Below are 12,460 nucleotides of genomic sequence, written 5' to 3' on the forward strand. Positions count from 1 at the left end.
ATGAAACCGTTTGATTCCAGGTTTGTACCTGAGGCTCATCTAAACAGCGACTGGATTTGACGGCTGCGATCCAAGCGGTCCGGTCCAGGTTTGACACAGAACCAGTGGCCTCTGCTCTTTATTGATCTCTGACTGGTTATCCAGATGGACTCATCAGAACCAACCAGTCCAAACGGATCAATGCAGAGGAACTGCCCAGGAAGACGGTCAGAACCGGGTCAGAGCTGGACCAGAACCAGAGGAACAGAATTCTACAGAGACAGGAAAGGGTTAAAGGTCATGAAAGCTGCTCTCACAACTGTCCTCTATTATCTCCTCTGGACCGGAACCGGCAGCTCAGAACCAGACCAGAACCTCTGACCTTGGCCACCAGGAGGAGCTGTGGGTCCAGCCAGGAGTCTGACCAAACTGAACCGGACTCAGGTTGTGGTCCAACAGCAGCAAGTCCGACCAGAACCGGGAAACAGAGTCGTTCCTCCTTTAGCTCTGACCTTTAGCTCTAGCCTTTAGCGCTGACCTTTAGCTCTAGCCTTTAGCGCTGACCTTTAGCGCTGGCCTTTAGCGCTGACCTTTAGCTCTAGCCTTTAGCGCTGATCTTTAGCTCTAGCCTTTAGCGCTGACCTTTAGCTCTAGCCTTTAGCGCTGATCTTTAGCTCTAGCCTTTAGCGCTGATCTTTAGCTCTAGCCTTTAGCGCTGACCTTTAGCTCTAGCCTTTAGCGCTGACCTTTAGCGCTGGCCTTTAGCGCTGACCTCCAGCAGGAATAGAAAGCGTCTGATTATTTAATCAGATTACTGAGGAATATCAAAACAGAGATGTGACTCATTTATTTATTAATCATTTATTGATCTGTTATCAGAGGTAAACTTGAGGTTAAACTCAGAGGTGATCAACTCTGAAAAAGTTTAAAATCATCAAAGTGTTTTAACTCCAGTCCAGACTTTAGATGTTTCCAGAACCGGTTAATTTCCATCCGACCCAACCTGTGGTTGGGTCGGATGGAAGCAGCAGCTGGAGCAGCAGCTGGTCTCTGAGTTCAGAGGAGAATCCAGAGGAACCAATCAGAGTCTCTGAGGTTAAATCCAAACTGTTAGTAAATGAAGTCAGAAGGAAAAATCTACAGGATGAAGATGAGTCATCATCAGCTCTTCCTCTTCCTCCCAGAACCGGCCGGGTTCTGCCGGTCCCTCACAGTTTGGCTTTGGCCTGGAAGAAGCTCATGACGGCGTTGAAGCATTCCTCTGAGGTCCAGCGCTCCGTCAGCCGCTCCACCTCAGCGTCGTTGACAGCGTAGAGACGTTCCTTGTCCACGGACCGGACCAGCTGTTTGGACAGCGCCAGGGACTGGTGGACACAGAGACGCTGCTGTTAGAACCCGGACATCCTCCAGAACCTCAGTTCAGCTGCTGGTGTGAGCAGAGCTCGTCCTTCCACTTAATTTTATCCACTTTGTGGAATGAAACCAAAAGTATGAAGCCCTCAGCATGATGCTGCCGCCGCCATGCCTGGCAGTTCTGGTAGCAGTGAGACCGGATCCAGTCAATGGTTCTGGAGAACCACCAGGTATCATCATTGTTATTATTAATATTATCATCATTGTTATTATTCATATTATTATTAATATGATCTGAAGCTGATCTAACTTCAGAGTTTGTTTTTAATGGGAACCAAAATTAAGAAGACATTTTTATCTTCCTGATTGTTGATGAATCTCTATCGGTACCAGAACCAAACGGATCCAACATTCATGGAACCTGATTAGCAGAACCAGCAGAATGTTCTGATCCAGATGCAGATGACCCGTAGTTCTCTGAAGAACCCGTTTCACCTGGCGCCCTCTGCTGGCCGTCCCAGGCAGGTCACCGGTCCCGGTCCGGCGGCGCTCACCTGGGGAGGCAGCCGGGCGTAGGCCTTGAGCCGGGTCTGGACCTCGGACTGGAAGCTGCTGTCGGGGAAGACCTCTGTGATCAGACCCAGTTCACAGGCCCGGCTGGCCGTCAGCTTCTTGTTGAACAGCAGCATCTCACTGGCCTGCAGAGACAGTCGGAGTCAGTCGGAACCCGGCAGCAGCTTCAGGTTCTGGTGGTACCACTCCGGTACCTTGGTGGGGCCCATTATCCTGGGGAAGGTGTAGGAGGAGCAGCCCTCGGCGCTCTGACCCAGCTGGGTGAAGGGCGTGTGGAAGGTGGCCTGAGAAACATCAACACGGTTCCCATGGAAACGGGTCAGAACCAGAAACTCAACTGGACTTCCTCTCCATCACGTCCTCATCTCTATTCCAGAAAATCTGGAGAACTAGGACTAACTTGACCAAAATAAAATGTCTGTACTGTCATTAGAGCACAGCGCCATCATCTGGTGACTAGAAGTAACTACAAAACTAACATATTATTCATACAGGATACCAGAACCAGACTTGACCCGACCCGAGGTGTGTTTCTGTACCCGCTCTGTGGCGTAGATCAGGTCAAAGAGTCCCAACACGGTGACAGAGATCCCTACGGCCGGGCCGTTCACCACGGCAACCAGAGGCTTGGGGAAGTCGATGTACGCCCTGACGTACCTCCTGAGGAAACACAAGCAGACGGCCTCAGGTGGAGCAGGAGAATCCGTAAAGTCGTCACTGAGCTGAGGATCGACCCGGAATGTCTGGGTACCGGACTGAACAGAACCCTCGGATTATTCTGGTTCTGCTCTGTTAGTGGTGAAAAACACGATGATGTAGATCAGTGAAGGTTCTTATTGGAAATAGATTATAGATTAAGAACATCGACTTGTGAGAAGGTAGAAAACAGGAGGCTGCTGCCCCCTGCTGGGCTGTTCTGTGATGCTGAGGGAAATAAAGAGTTTTATCGTTTCTGATACAAACCAAGCTGCAGAAACATTTTCTGATATATTACAGTAGAAAGTTTTCATTTAATGTCTAAACTGCAGATAAAATCCTCTTTGTCCTGATTCAGTTCCGCTGCATGAGAACTAAAAACAGTGAAACAGTCGACATTTAAAAGGTCGAACTGACAGAAATCAAGCGTCTGGTTGAGTGTCCGCCAGTGAAACCTAACGGAGCAGCAGGTTCTCCGCCTGCAGCTCAGAGGAACCTCAGGTGTTGCCCACCTGAGCAGCTCTGCTCCCTGCCTGGCCATCTCCTGGACGCCTCCCTCTGAGATCTTGGTGAAGTTGGACAGGTCGTTCCCGCTGCAGTAAAAGTCTCCAGCTCCTGCAGGGAGGAAACGACAAACTGTGAGAGGAACCCATCAGAACAACGTTCTCCTGTTCTGGTTGTTTTGTCAGGGAACCTGGAACCCAGTGAGATGTTTAATGGGAACCTCCTTTGTTCAAACTGGTTTGGGTCCTTTGACCTGCTAATGGTGAGGTCCACATGTTCATTTTACTGTTCATCCCAGCAGGATGGTCTTCCTCTGATTTGGTTCCTTCAGATGGTTTTGAGCTCTTGGATCAGGAACGTTTCGGTTCTGCAGGGAGAGCAGAACCCGGTCGGGTTCAGGTGGGTTTTACCTGTGAACACAGCGAACTTTGACTCGTCTTTAGCTGCCTGCTCCAGAGCCGCTATGATCTCGTTGTACATCTGAAAGAAGAAATCAGGGTAACAGGAAGTGAACCAGCAGGAAATGACGTCACATGACATCATAAGGGCTACCTGGTTTCACCTCTGACCTCAGGTGTGATGGCGTTCTTCTTGGCCGGTCGGTTCAGTTTGATGGTGGTGATGTCGTCCTCCGTAGAGACCAACAGTGTCTCGTATGTGGCTCCGCCCCCAGCCGGCGTTGCAGCGACCTGGGCAGAGCTTCCTCCCTCTGCCTCCACCAGGGAGCCAATCAGGTTGCAGTACTGCTCCCTGGCTTCATCCTGATAGGTAGAAACCTTAACACTGTCAGTCGCTGGAGGAAAGTTCTGATCCACCGGTTGTTTTTACAAACGGTCCAGAACCAAAGGGACATTCTGACCTTACAGAAAGGAAACAATCCTAACAAAACAGAAAGTTTATGATTTGAAGCTTCAGCAGCAGAACCATGGATCCGATCAGAACCAGAGGATATGATGGACAGTCAGTACCTGAGAGATGGAGCCCAGAGATTTCCACGCATCCCATTTGACCTTGTTCACAAAGTCCAGCATTCCTGGTTTAGGAGTGTTGCAGGGACCCTGAGTGGCCTGGAGGAGGAGGAAGAGCGGTTACCATGGTAACACACAGACGGTGAACTATCGACCTCTAAAAGTGTTTCTGTACAGATGTATGTACGGCGCCCCCTGCTGGTTCTGTCTGAACCAAACTCAAGTTTCCTTTCAGGCCTGGAGTGAAAAGGAACCATCAGAACGCTGAGGAACAGAACCAGAGAACGCTACGCTAGGCTAGGCTACACCAAGCTAGGCTTCGCTAGGCTAGGCTGCATTCCAGTTTTCCTCAGTTTCCCTGCGCCAGGGGGTTAGCACGCCCCACATTTGGAGGCCTTAGGCCTGCGGACGTCGCGGGTTCCACTCCCGGTCCCGACGACCTTTGCCGCATGTCCTCCTTCAAAAATGGCGCCGGCTCAGCTGGCTGCCTGCAGACGCAGCTCCTGTCATGTGTGTGTTAATCTGTGTATAAAAAATTCTTGCTGTAACTGCAAAATAATTTCCCTGCTGGGATGAATGAAGTAATTCTTCTTCTTCATCTAAACACCGTTTGGACCCTTCAACTTAAGACGACATTCAGGGGTCCAATTGTGGTCCAGAGACCAGAACCAGTCTGCAGTTCTTTGACCGGAACCAGAACCGACTTCCAGCATGCCTCAGTAACACATCCTGGAGCTTTCTGTCACCAGGCCGACGTCCTCCATCCTCCAAGCTGAGACATTGGGTCAGAACCACACAGCTGCAAAGATCCAGCCGGCTCCATGACTTGGATCCGGACCAAAGTAAGGTTCTTCCTGTGGCGCTGGTTCTGGTGCTGAACGCTGAAGGTCAAAGCTGGTTCTGACCCATCATTCGTCCAGCCAGAATAACGGACCCGGTTGGTTCTGGATCACTGATGACCGATTAGCGACCAGAACATCAGATGAACTGAAGATGCTGCTGACCTTTAAATGTTTAATGCTCTTTGGTTCTGAAAAGGTTCTGATACTGAGAGCCTTCAGGAACCTCCAGAACCTTCATGACCCGGGAACAGGCTGGAGAAGATCTTCACCTCCAGAACCTCCTCACCTGCTTGAACAGAGCGTAGATCTTCAGCTTGAGCTCGTTTCCCGGATCCTTCTTCAGCGCCGACAGTTTGCTCTTCGCCTGTTCGAACTGCTCCACCGTCGCACCTGAGGACAGGCAGCCAATCAGGGAACAGAGAACACCTTCCGCTCGTCACACCTGAGTGGAATCAACCTGGATCCGCTGCAGACTCACCCATCATAGGAGACGCCGTGGTCTGGAATGTCAGACTGGGAACACTGGACCTGAGCAAACTGGGGACACAGAGACATCCAGAGCTTTAAATTATGACACTATATATATATATATATACTTTCACGCCCTGCCCGTAATACCTCTGCGTTCTGCCTTAGGGCCGCGGCCCCCATGTTGAAGACCTGAATCCAGACTGTCAGGTTGTTTTGGTTAGGGTTTACTATCTGGGGCAAAGGTCACTGGTCTCCTGTAAGTTTCAGGTCATAAACTTTGACTGTAACTAATCTATGAGGACAAATCATTTTAATCCACCTTCAGCTCTCAGAGACCTGGTTCTGGTTCTGGTTCTGGTTAAATTAACTCTCTGACTCTTGGATCATTCCGGTTAAAGTTCAAACATCGCGATAACTGACTTGACGGACACAGACATGGTCATCATTTTAATGTTACCTGTTTAGTTTAGCAAAGCGCCACGCAGAGCAGCTCTTCAGGACGGCAGCGGCCATCTAAACCCGGTTCCGGTCCAAAGTTCGGGAGGACAGGCAGAGAAACAGAGCAGAGAGCTAGCCCAACAGAAGCTAGTAGCGGTTAATGAGAAGTCCCGCCCACTCCACCGCATTCTGCGCTGCTATTGGTTAAAGGGAAGCGTAGAAACTCCGGTTTGTCCAATGGTCAGAGGGCTTTCCCGCAGCACCAAACAGAACCCGGGATGCTGCTTAGAGCCCGCCCTCTTGGTTCCGACCGACCAATGGCTGCAGCAGTCTCATTAATTATCCAGAACTGGTCCAGAACAGACGGAACCAGTCCAGAGCCGATCCAAAATTTGTCCAGAACCTTCAGAACCTCCTGTGTGTCTCTGTCTGCAGGGAAGTCTTCGCTCACCATCCAGTTGCACATGGACAGGTATCAGAACCAGAACCCAAAGCAGAGGGTTCAGAACCTTCTGCTCGACTCGGAGCCAACAGCTTTCATCTGCTGTGGACTTTCTCAGAGTTCTGTCTGGGCCCAGTTCAGGTTCGGTTGTTTGCTGTGGTTCTGTCTGGGCCCAGTTCAGGTTCTGTTTTAAGGATACAGTCTGGAATAGAACCTGGAGGAAGTCCACCAGCAGGAGGAACATGACTCCAACGGTTTCTGTTTCTCAACTTTTGTTCTTCTAACAGAACCTTTTCTGGTTCTGGTTGTGGTTCTGCAGGGTCATCAGGTACAAGAAGTTCAAAGCTCTGGCCGAGTCGTGGAGCGCCGCCTTCCTGGAGGTTCTGCTGTCTGAGCAGAACCTTCATCTTTGTTCTGATCGATGTTCTGGTAATAAAGTTCGGTTCTGTTTGGATAAAACCAGAATCAGCTCAGATGTTGGGCTGGATTTGAGTTCAGTCAGCTGTGAATGTTGCTCCTCGTTTCAGCAGCGGAGCTACAAACATCATCAAGTCTCAGCATCAATATTTCCACAGAATAAGAGACGAAAATAAATCTGATGTTTGATGGAGGAAAATCCTCTGAGCTCCGAAACCGCGAGGTTCAAAACGTAACATTCAGTCCGTTACGATATTGGGTTTCAGGCTTGGTGGTTATTTAGTGATTATTAATGAGTGATTATTAATAATCACTGATTTAAACTCCTGCTCTGATGGTCAGTCGGTCTCTGAGTCGGTTTTTATGGAGCAGAACCAAAACGCTCAGGACTGAGGAACACCTTGTTGAAACTATAATTACTGAGATTATTAGTTTTGTTAGTTAGTTTTCATTAATTTGAACATGTTTTGTTGATTTTTTAATAAGGTTCTGGAGGATTTGGACCTTAGTGACCAGAGGACGGGCTGCTCTCGGCCTGTTGACTCCTGCTAGCAAAACATCAACAGTTCAGAAACTGCATGAATGAGAAAAAGTTTTTTATGAACTGATTAAGTTTTATACAGTTCTAGAAAAACTAATCAGTCATGGCTGATCAGCGGTACCAGGCCCGCCTGGATAAAACTGATCCTGGGTTTTTATTGTCCGACCTGGACGGGTCGTTTCCCCAAGAGAACCGAGCGGTTTTGGTTCTGGTGTTCAGCACCACAAGGGTCCAGTAATAAGGTTCTGACCTGGTTCTGGACCAGACTCAAAGTAGAGGATGGACTGGCCAGCAGGGGGCAGCAGCGACCCAGATGCTCTTCAGCCAGAACCTGCCAGTTCTGACCCAAACACAGGTTCTGATCGGGTCCACAGTAGAAACTATCCATCCAGAACCAGACAACCACTTGATGGACTGGAGACATAGTGGACACTGTCCCCCAACGGACACATGATGGATGGATGGATGGATGTTTTTGGTGAATAATAAACATATTTTGGATTTTCTGACCTCTGACCTCCAGCTCAGTGACATCATCAATCATCTGCTCTGTTGGTTCTTCAGACAGAACGTCTCTCTTCCTGATGTCTGTCTGTCTCGGTTCTGTGTCCCTGCTGTCCCCATCCAGTCTGTCTCTGGTGTCCCCCCTGGTCCCCTGCAGCCCATTGACCAGTAAAGCTTCCCAGTAAAGCTTCCCAGTAAAGCTGCCCCTCCCAGCAGTTTCCATTGAGTCGGTGAGCAGCAGAATCAGCAGCTCCTGAAGGGAACCGCTGACTCGGCAGAACCCTTTGGCGCCACGCCGAGCCCCGCCGTATAAATTGGGCCGTCCAACTTTTTCTCTGTTACACTGTGTGTGTGGTTGAGGGACAGGTTGGACCAGAAACATGTCGCAGTACTCTGGAAAGGTGAGTAACTGGTACCGGTACCGACTGATCCGGCCCTGGGTCGGTCGGAGGGATCAACAGCTCAGGAAAGTTCATGTAATACAAGCAAAATAGCTCATTGAGTCAGAACCAGAACCGTTTAGTGGATCAGAACCAGAACCATCCGGTCGGTTCCAGAACCATTTAATGGATCAGAACCAGAACCGCTCACTGGCTCCCTGCCAGCAGGCGGCGCTCTCCTCTTTAGCTCTGACTGATCCATGATGCTGAATCTATTCTTCATGTCTGAGGAAGAAGGGGCGGGGCCAGGCTGCACGTCCAATTAAAAGCTTCGGTTAGAGGTGGGCGGAGCTTGGTTCTCCCAGTTTTGGTGTTTTCCTGCCGGGTTCTGGAAAGTTCTGACCCATAATGTGTTCTGATGTGACGTCACAGTGAAGGGTGGGGTGACATCATGCGTGGGCGTGGCCATAGCTGGCGTTTGTCAGGCAGAAGCAACAGATGAAAGAGTTTTAACAGAACTGAATTCTGGTTCTGACCCGGTTTGCCTGGACAGAAGCACAGAGAGGTTTGGTGTTCGATAAAGTTTATTAAGAGAGGTTGGCTAACGGCTAACGTCTCCTCCTGCAGATCACCTTCTACGAGGGGCGGTGCTTCACCGGCAGGAAGCTGGAGGTCAGAGGTGACTGTGATAACTTCCAGGACCGCGGCTTCATGAACAGGTGATGAAGGTTCTACCGTCTACAGCTCATTTCTCTCCTGATTTTCACAATAAAAGCCTTCCTCCCTGTGCTCAGAGTGAACTCCATCCGGGTGGAGAGCGGAGCCTGGATCTGCTACGACCATCCAGACTTCAGGGGGCAGCAGTACATCCTGGAGCACGGAGAATACCCAGAATTCCAGAGGTGGAACTCCCACAACGACCACATGGGGTCCTGCAAGCCCATCCGCATGGTGAGCGGCCAGAGGAGCTCGGACCTGAAACCCCTCTGGGCAGAGGAGTTTCCTGAGGCGTGTAACTAACCCGTCTGCTCTGGTTCCCAGCATGGAGAGCACTACCGCATCGAGCTGTTCGAGGCCTGCAACTTCTCCGGTCAGTGCATGGACATCTGTGACGACTGTCCCTTCCTGCAGAGCCGCGGCTTCTCCAAGAGCTGCATCAACTCCGTCAGGGTTTACGGAGACGGAGCGTGAGTCCCGCACCACCCACACCGTCAGAACACAACCGGTACCGGCTCGGCTCGGCCCCTCAGGGTCTAGATCCGCTATGAGAGGCGACAGAGTTCTGGTTCCGGTCAGTCCCACTGATCCCAGTTATCAGCCGGGTCTCCTGGACAAGTACGTAGTGACAGTGGAGAGGAAAAACTCCAGTTTAACAGGAAGAAACCTCCAACAGAACCAGAACCTGGATCGGCTTGTTTCCACAGAACTCGTTCGGTTGCTTGTCTTTAAATGTCGGTGTTTTGTTGGGACCCAGCGCCGTTTCCCTTCATTTTGCTAGCCTAGCGTAGCCTAGCATGCAGCATCAACAAGATGCTAGGTTAGCAAAACAGAAGAAGAGCGTAGCAGCATGAAGCTTGTCCTTTCTTCACCTTCGGTCTGACGGACCCACGGGCCCGACTGGTACCGGATCTACCAGGTGAACCTTCTATGGAGCCTCTTCACTGGACCTTCTGGACCTTCATCAGGTCCAGTTGGTCCAGAACCTCCTCAGTCCATCATCCAGCAGCGGTTTGGATCAAGCTCCTTCTCTTCACCTTTCTGCACCGCCGTCCTCTCACCACCAGGGGGAGTAGCTCCTCCCACTAACAGAACCATGAACATTTCCAGTCACTTCTGGTTCCTGAGTGTAAAATCAGGTTCATCTTCTTACTGAGACGTTTTCTGTTTAATGTTGTGAAACGTCTTTGACTGTCATTAAGGAATATTTATTTTAATATTAATTTTAATTAAAAAGCAGCAAATAATGCAACATTGGGAGAAACATGTAGGAGAAACAGTTCGGTTGGTTTGTCCTCCAGTAGCAGTCGGGGTTCTAATCCTGGTCCAGAACCGGCTCGGTGGACTGGGAGGAGCTGATGAAGGATCTGCCTCCCAGTTTACTGCTGGAACCAGAAATAATGTATCCAGGTCGACCAGAACACCGAGGCCAAATCAACGTCGGTCGGATCAAACGGGTTTTTCAGAGGTTCTGGTCCAAAATCAGATTCTGTTTAAGCAGAAAATTTAGATTCATCCAGGTTTAAATCTACCAAACTGGATTAATCAGGGATTAGGAATATAACCCAGTATCATCAGCATCACTGTCCCTGCTGTCTGATTTTACCGACCCAAAGCAGAAGGAGAAGCGGGCCGAACCAGAACCCTGCATCAGTAATCCTGGAGTGTTTTACTCACATGATCAACTGGAACCTGAAGGGTCCATTTTGAAGTTCTGACCCAGAATCATCACAATGTTCTGATTTCTACTGGTTCCTGTGAAGGTCCGGTTGCGGTTCCGAGTGTCTAACCTCTGCTCCTCCCTCTGCCTCAGCTGGGTGATGTACGAGGAGCCCAACTTCCGGGGCCGGATGTACATCGTGGAGCGCGGGAACTACTGCAGCCCGACGGAGTGGCAGGCCCAGAACCCAAACATCCAGTCCATCCGCAGAATCGTCAACTACTTCTGAGCCTTCATCCTCCTCCTCCTCTTCCTCAGCAGGCAGATCAATAAACTGAGAGGAATCCAGTTTTTTATCAAACCGAGTCTCTGGGCTGATTCATCATCAATGTTCTGGTTCTGGTTCTGCTTCCTGTACAAACTAACCTCACTGTTACTGTTGTTCTTCTCTGGAGATCCATGAGGTTCTGGCAGCAGCAGAACCGGAAGCAGAACCGGAACCAGAACCGTCAAAGTTTACAGAAACAGATTCGATGTGTTGTTCATTTAAGTTACTGGATTCTGGTTCTGACCCAACGGTCCAACAGGAAGAACTTTACATTAAAAAATCATTAAAAAAATTTCTTTTAAAAACTAAATATTCAAAAAATGTAAACAAAATGTTTAAATAAAAACTGGACCTGCAGGCGGGTTTTACGGGCTCCAGGCTCGACCCAACAAGCGGCGCCGGCGGTTCTGTTCGATCAGAACAAACCGTTTCTTCAGATCCAATATTTTAATCTTTAAAAGTAAATCATGATTTCAAGGTTTTTCCACTAATATCCAAAATTCAAATGATAAAATCCATTATTGATCATAATTAATAAATAGTTTTATATGTGATTAAACTGAAAATGATTTTCTGCCATTTCAACCTGAAATGTGATTAAAACTCACATTTAATCCTCATAAACAGCATCTGGACATTTAAAGCTTTTTCAATAAAATCTAAACTATTTTCACCAAAATCAGAAAAATTCATCCATGAAGGACGAAAATATTCAGATGATCTCCAAAAATAAATGCATCTGGAAACCTGAACAACTTGGATATTAAAATGATGGGTTCGTCTGAGGCCGAGCGTTTGTCCTGAAATATCACAAAACTTCAGAATATTAACATATTAACTGCAGCCACAGATTAATATAAATTATCTAAACTAATCAGCAACAACAGAGACGAGAAAAGATCTGAGATATTTACAGAAAATCAGATGTTAAAAAGCTAAAACATGAATCCATAAACTACGAGGCATTTCATCATCATCATCATTATTATTATTATAATTATTGTGATTATTATCATAATAATAATTATTATTATTATTATTGTGATTATTAATGTTATTACTATTATTATTGTTATAATAATAATTATTGTGATTATTATTACTGTTATTATAATAATAATAATAATTATTATTATTATTATAATTATTAGCCCATGCAGTCTCGCTCATCCCGGCTGTAGAAAAGCTGTTTGCTGTTTTTTCTTTTTTAAATTTGTGTTTTTAAAAATCTAATAATTTTCCGTGATCAGATTAATTGGAGTAAAAACCAAACAGACGCTTTAAATCAGATCAAATCTGATCAATAATTCAGTTTGTTCTGCTTTGGAGAAAAAAAGAAGTTACTTTTTCATCATTTTAACAAAAACCATCTGGAACCAGAACCAGAACCAGAACCAAGACCCGACTCCAGCCCTTCAACTCGGATATTAATAATTATTTTTCAGTAAATTAAAAAAATCCAAAAATGGATTCTAAATTAAATGAATTACAAATTTTATTAAAATAAAATCTATAAAAGTATTTAGAATAAAAACGATCAAATGTAATAAATTAAAATGTTTCCTGTTTAAAGCTTCAGTCCAGAACCTTCTGACCCGTTTGTGTAGAAGCTGTGATACAGTCATCTGGAGGTCCAACAGAACCAGT

General features: G+C 47.6%; 2 protein-coding genes across 2 annotated transcripts; one reads left to right on the forward strand and one right to left on the reverse strand.

Moving 5' to 3' along the window:
• Nucleotides 1-821: 821 nt before the first annotated feature.
• eci2 (enoyl-CoA delta isomerase 2) lies at nucleotides 822-6,004 on the reverse strand. Its single transcript, XM_028004688.1, has 11 exons — nucleotides 5,844-6,004; nucleotides 5,394-5,452; nucleotides 5,202-5,305; nucleotides 4,074-4,172; nucleotides 3,675-3,866; nucleotides 3,516-3,585; nucleotides 3,114-3,216; nucleotides 2,445-2,565; nucleotides 2,100-2,189; nucleotides 1,887-2,030; nucleotides 822-1,343 (listed from the first exon to the last, which is right to left on the reverse strand). Exons 1-11 carry the CDS (start codon nucleotides 5,897-5,899, stop codon nucleotides 1,188-1,190), a joined length of 1,194 nt encoding a protein of 397 aa, XP_027860489.1. The 5' UTR covers nucleotides 5,900-6,004; the 3' UTR covers nucleotides 822-1,187.
• Nucleotides 6,005-7,753: 1,749 nt separating this feature from the next.
• On the forward strand, nucleotides 7,754-10,846 carry crygn2 (crystallin, gamma N2). The gene is made up of 5 exons (XM_028004692.1): nucleotides 7,754-8,129; nucleotides 8,736-8,827; nucleotides 8,903-9,059; nucleotides 9,150-9,295; nucleotides 10,639-10,846. Exons 1-5 carry the CDS (start codon nucleotides 8,109-8,111, stop codon nucleotides 10,772-10,774), a joined length of 552 nt encoding a protein of 183 aa, XP_027860493.1. The 5' UTR covers nucleotides 7,754-8,108; the 3' UTR covers nucleotides 10,775-10,846.
• The last annotated feature ends 1,614 nt before the right edge of the window (nucleotides 10,847-12,460 follow it).

This window comes from Xiphophorus couchianus, chromosome 21 (genome assembly GCF_001444195.1).
Source record: "Xiphophorus couchianus chromosome 21, X_couchianus-1.0, whole genome shotgun sequence".
Lineage (NCBI taxonomy): Eukaryota > Metazoa > Chordata > Actinopteri > Cyprinodontiformes > Poeciliidae > Xiphophorus > Xiphophorus couchianus.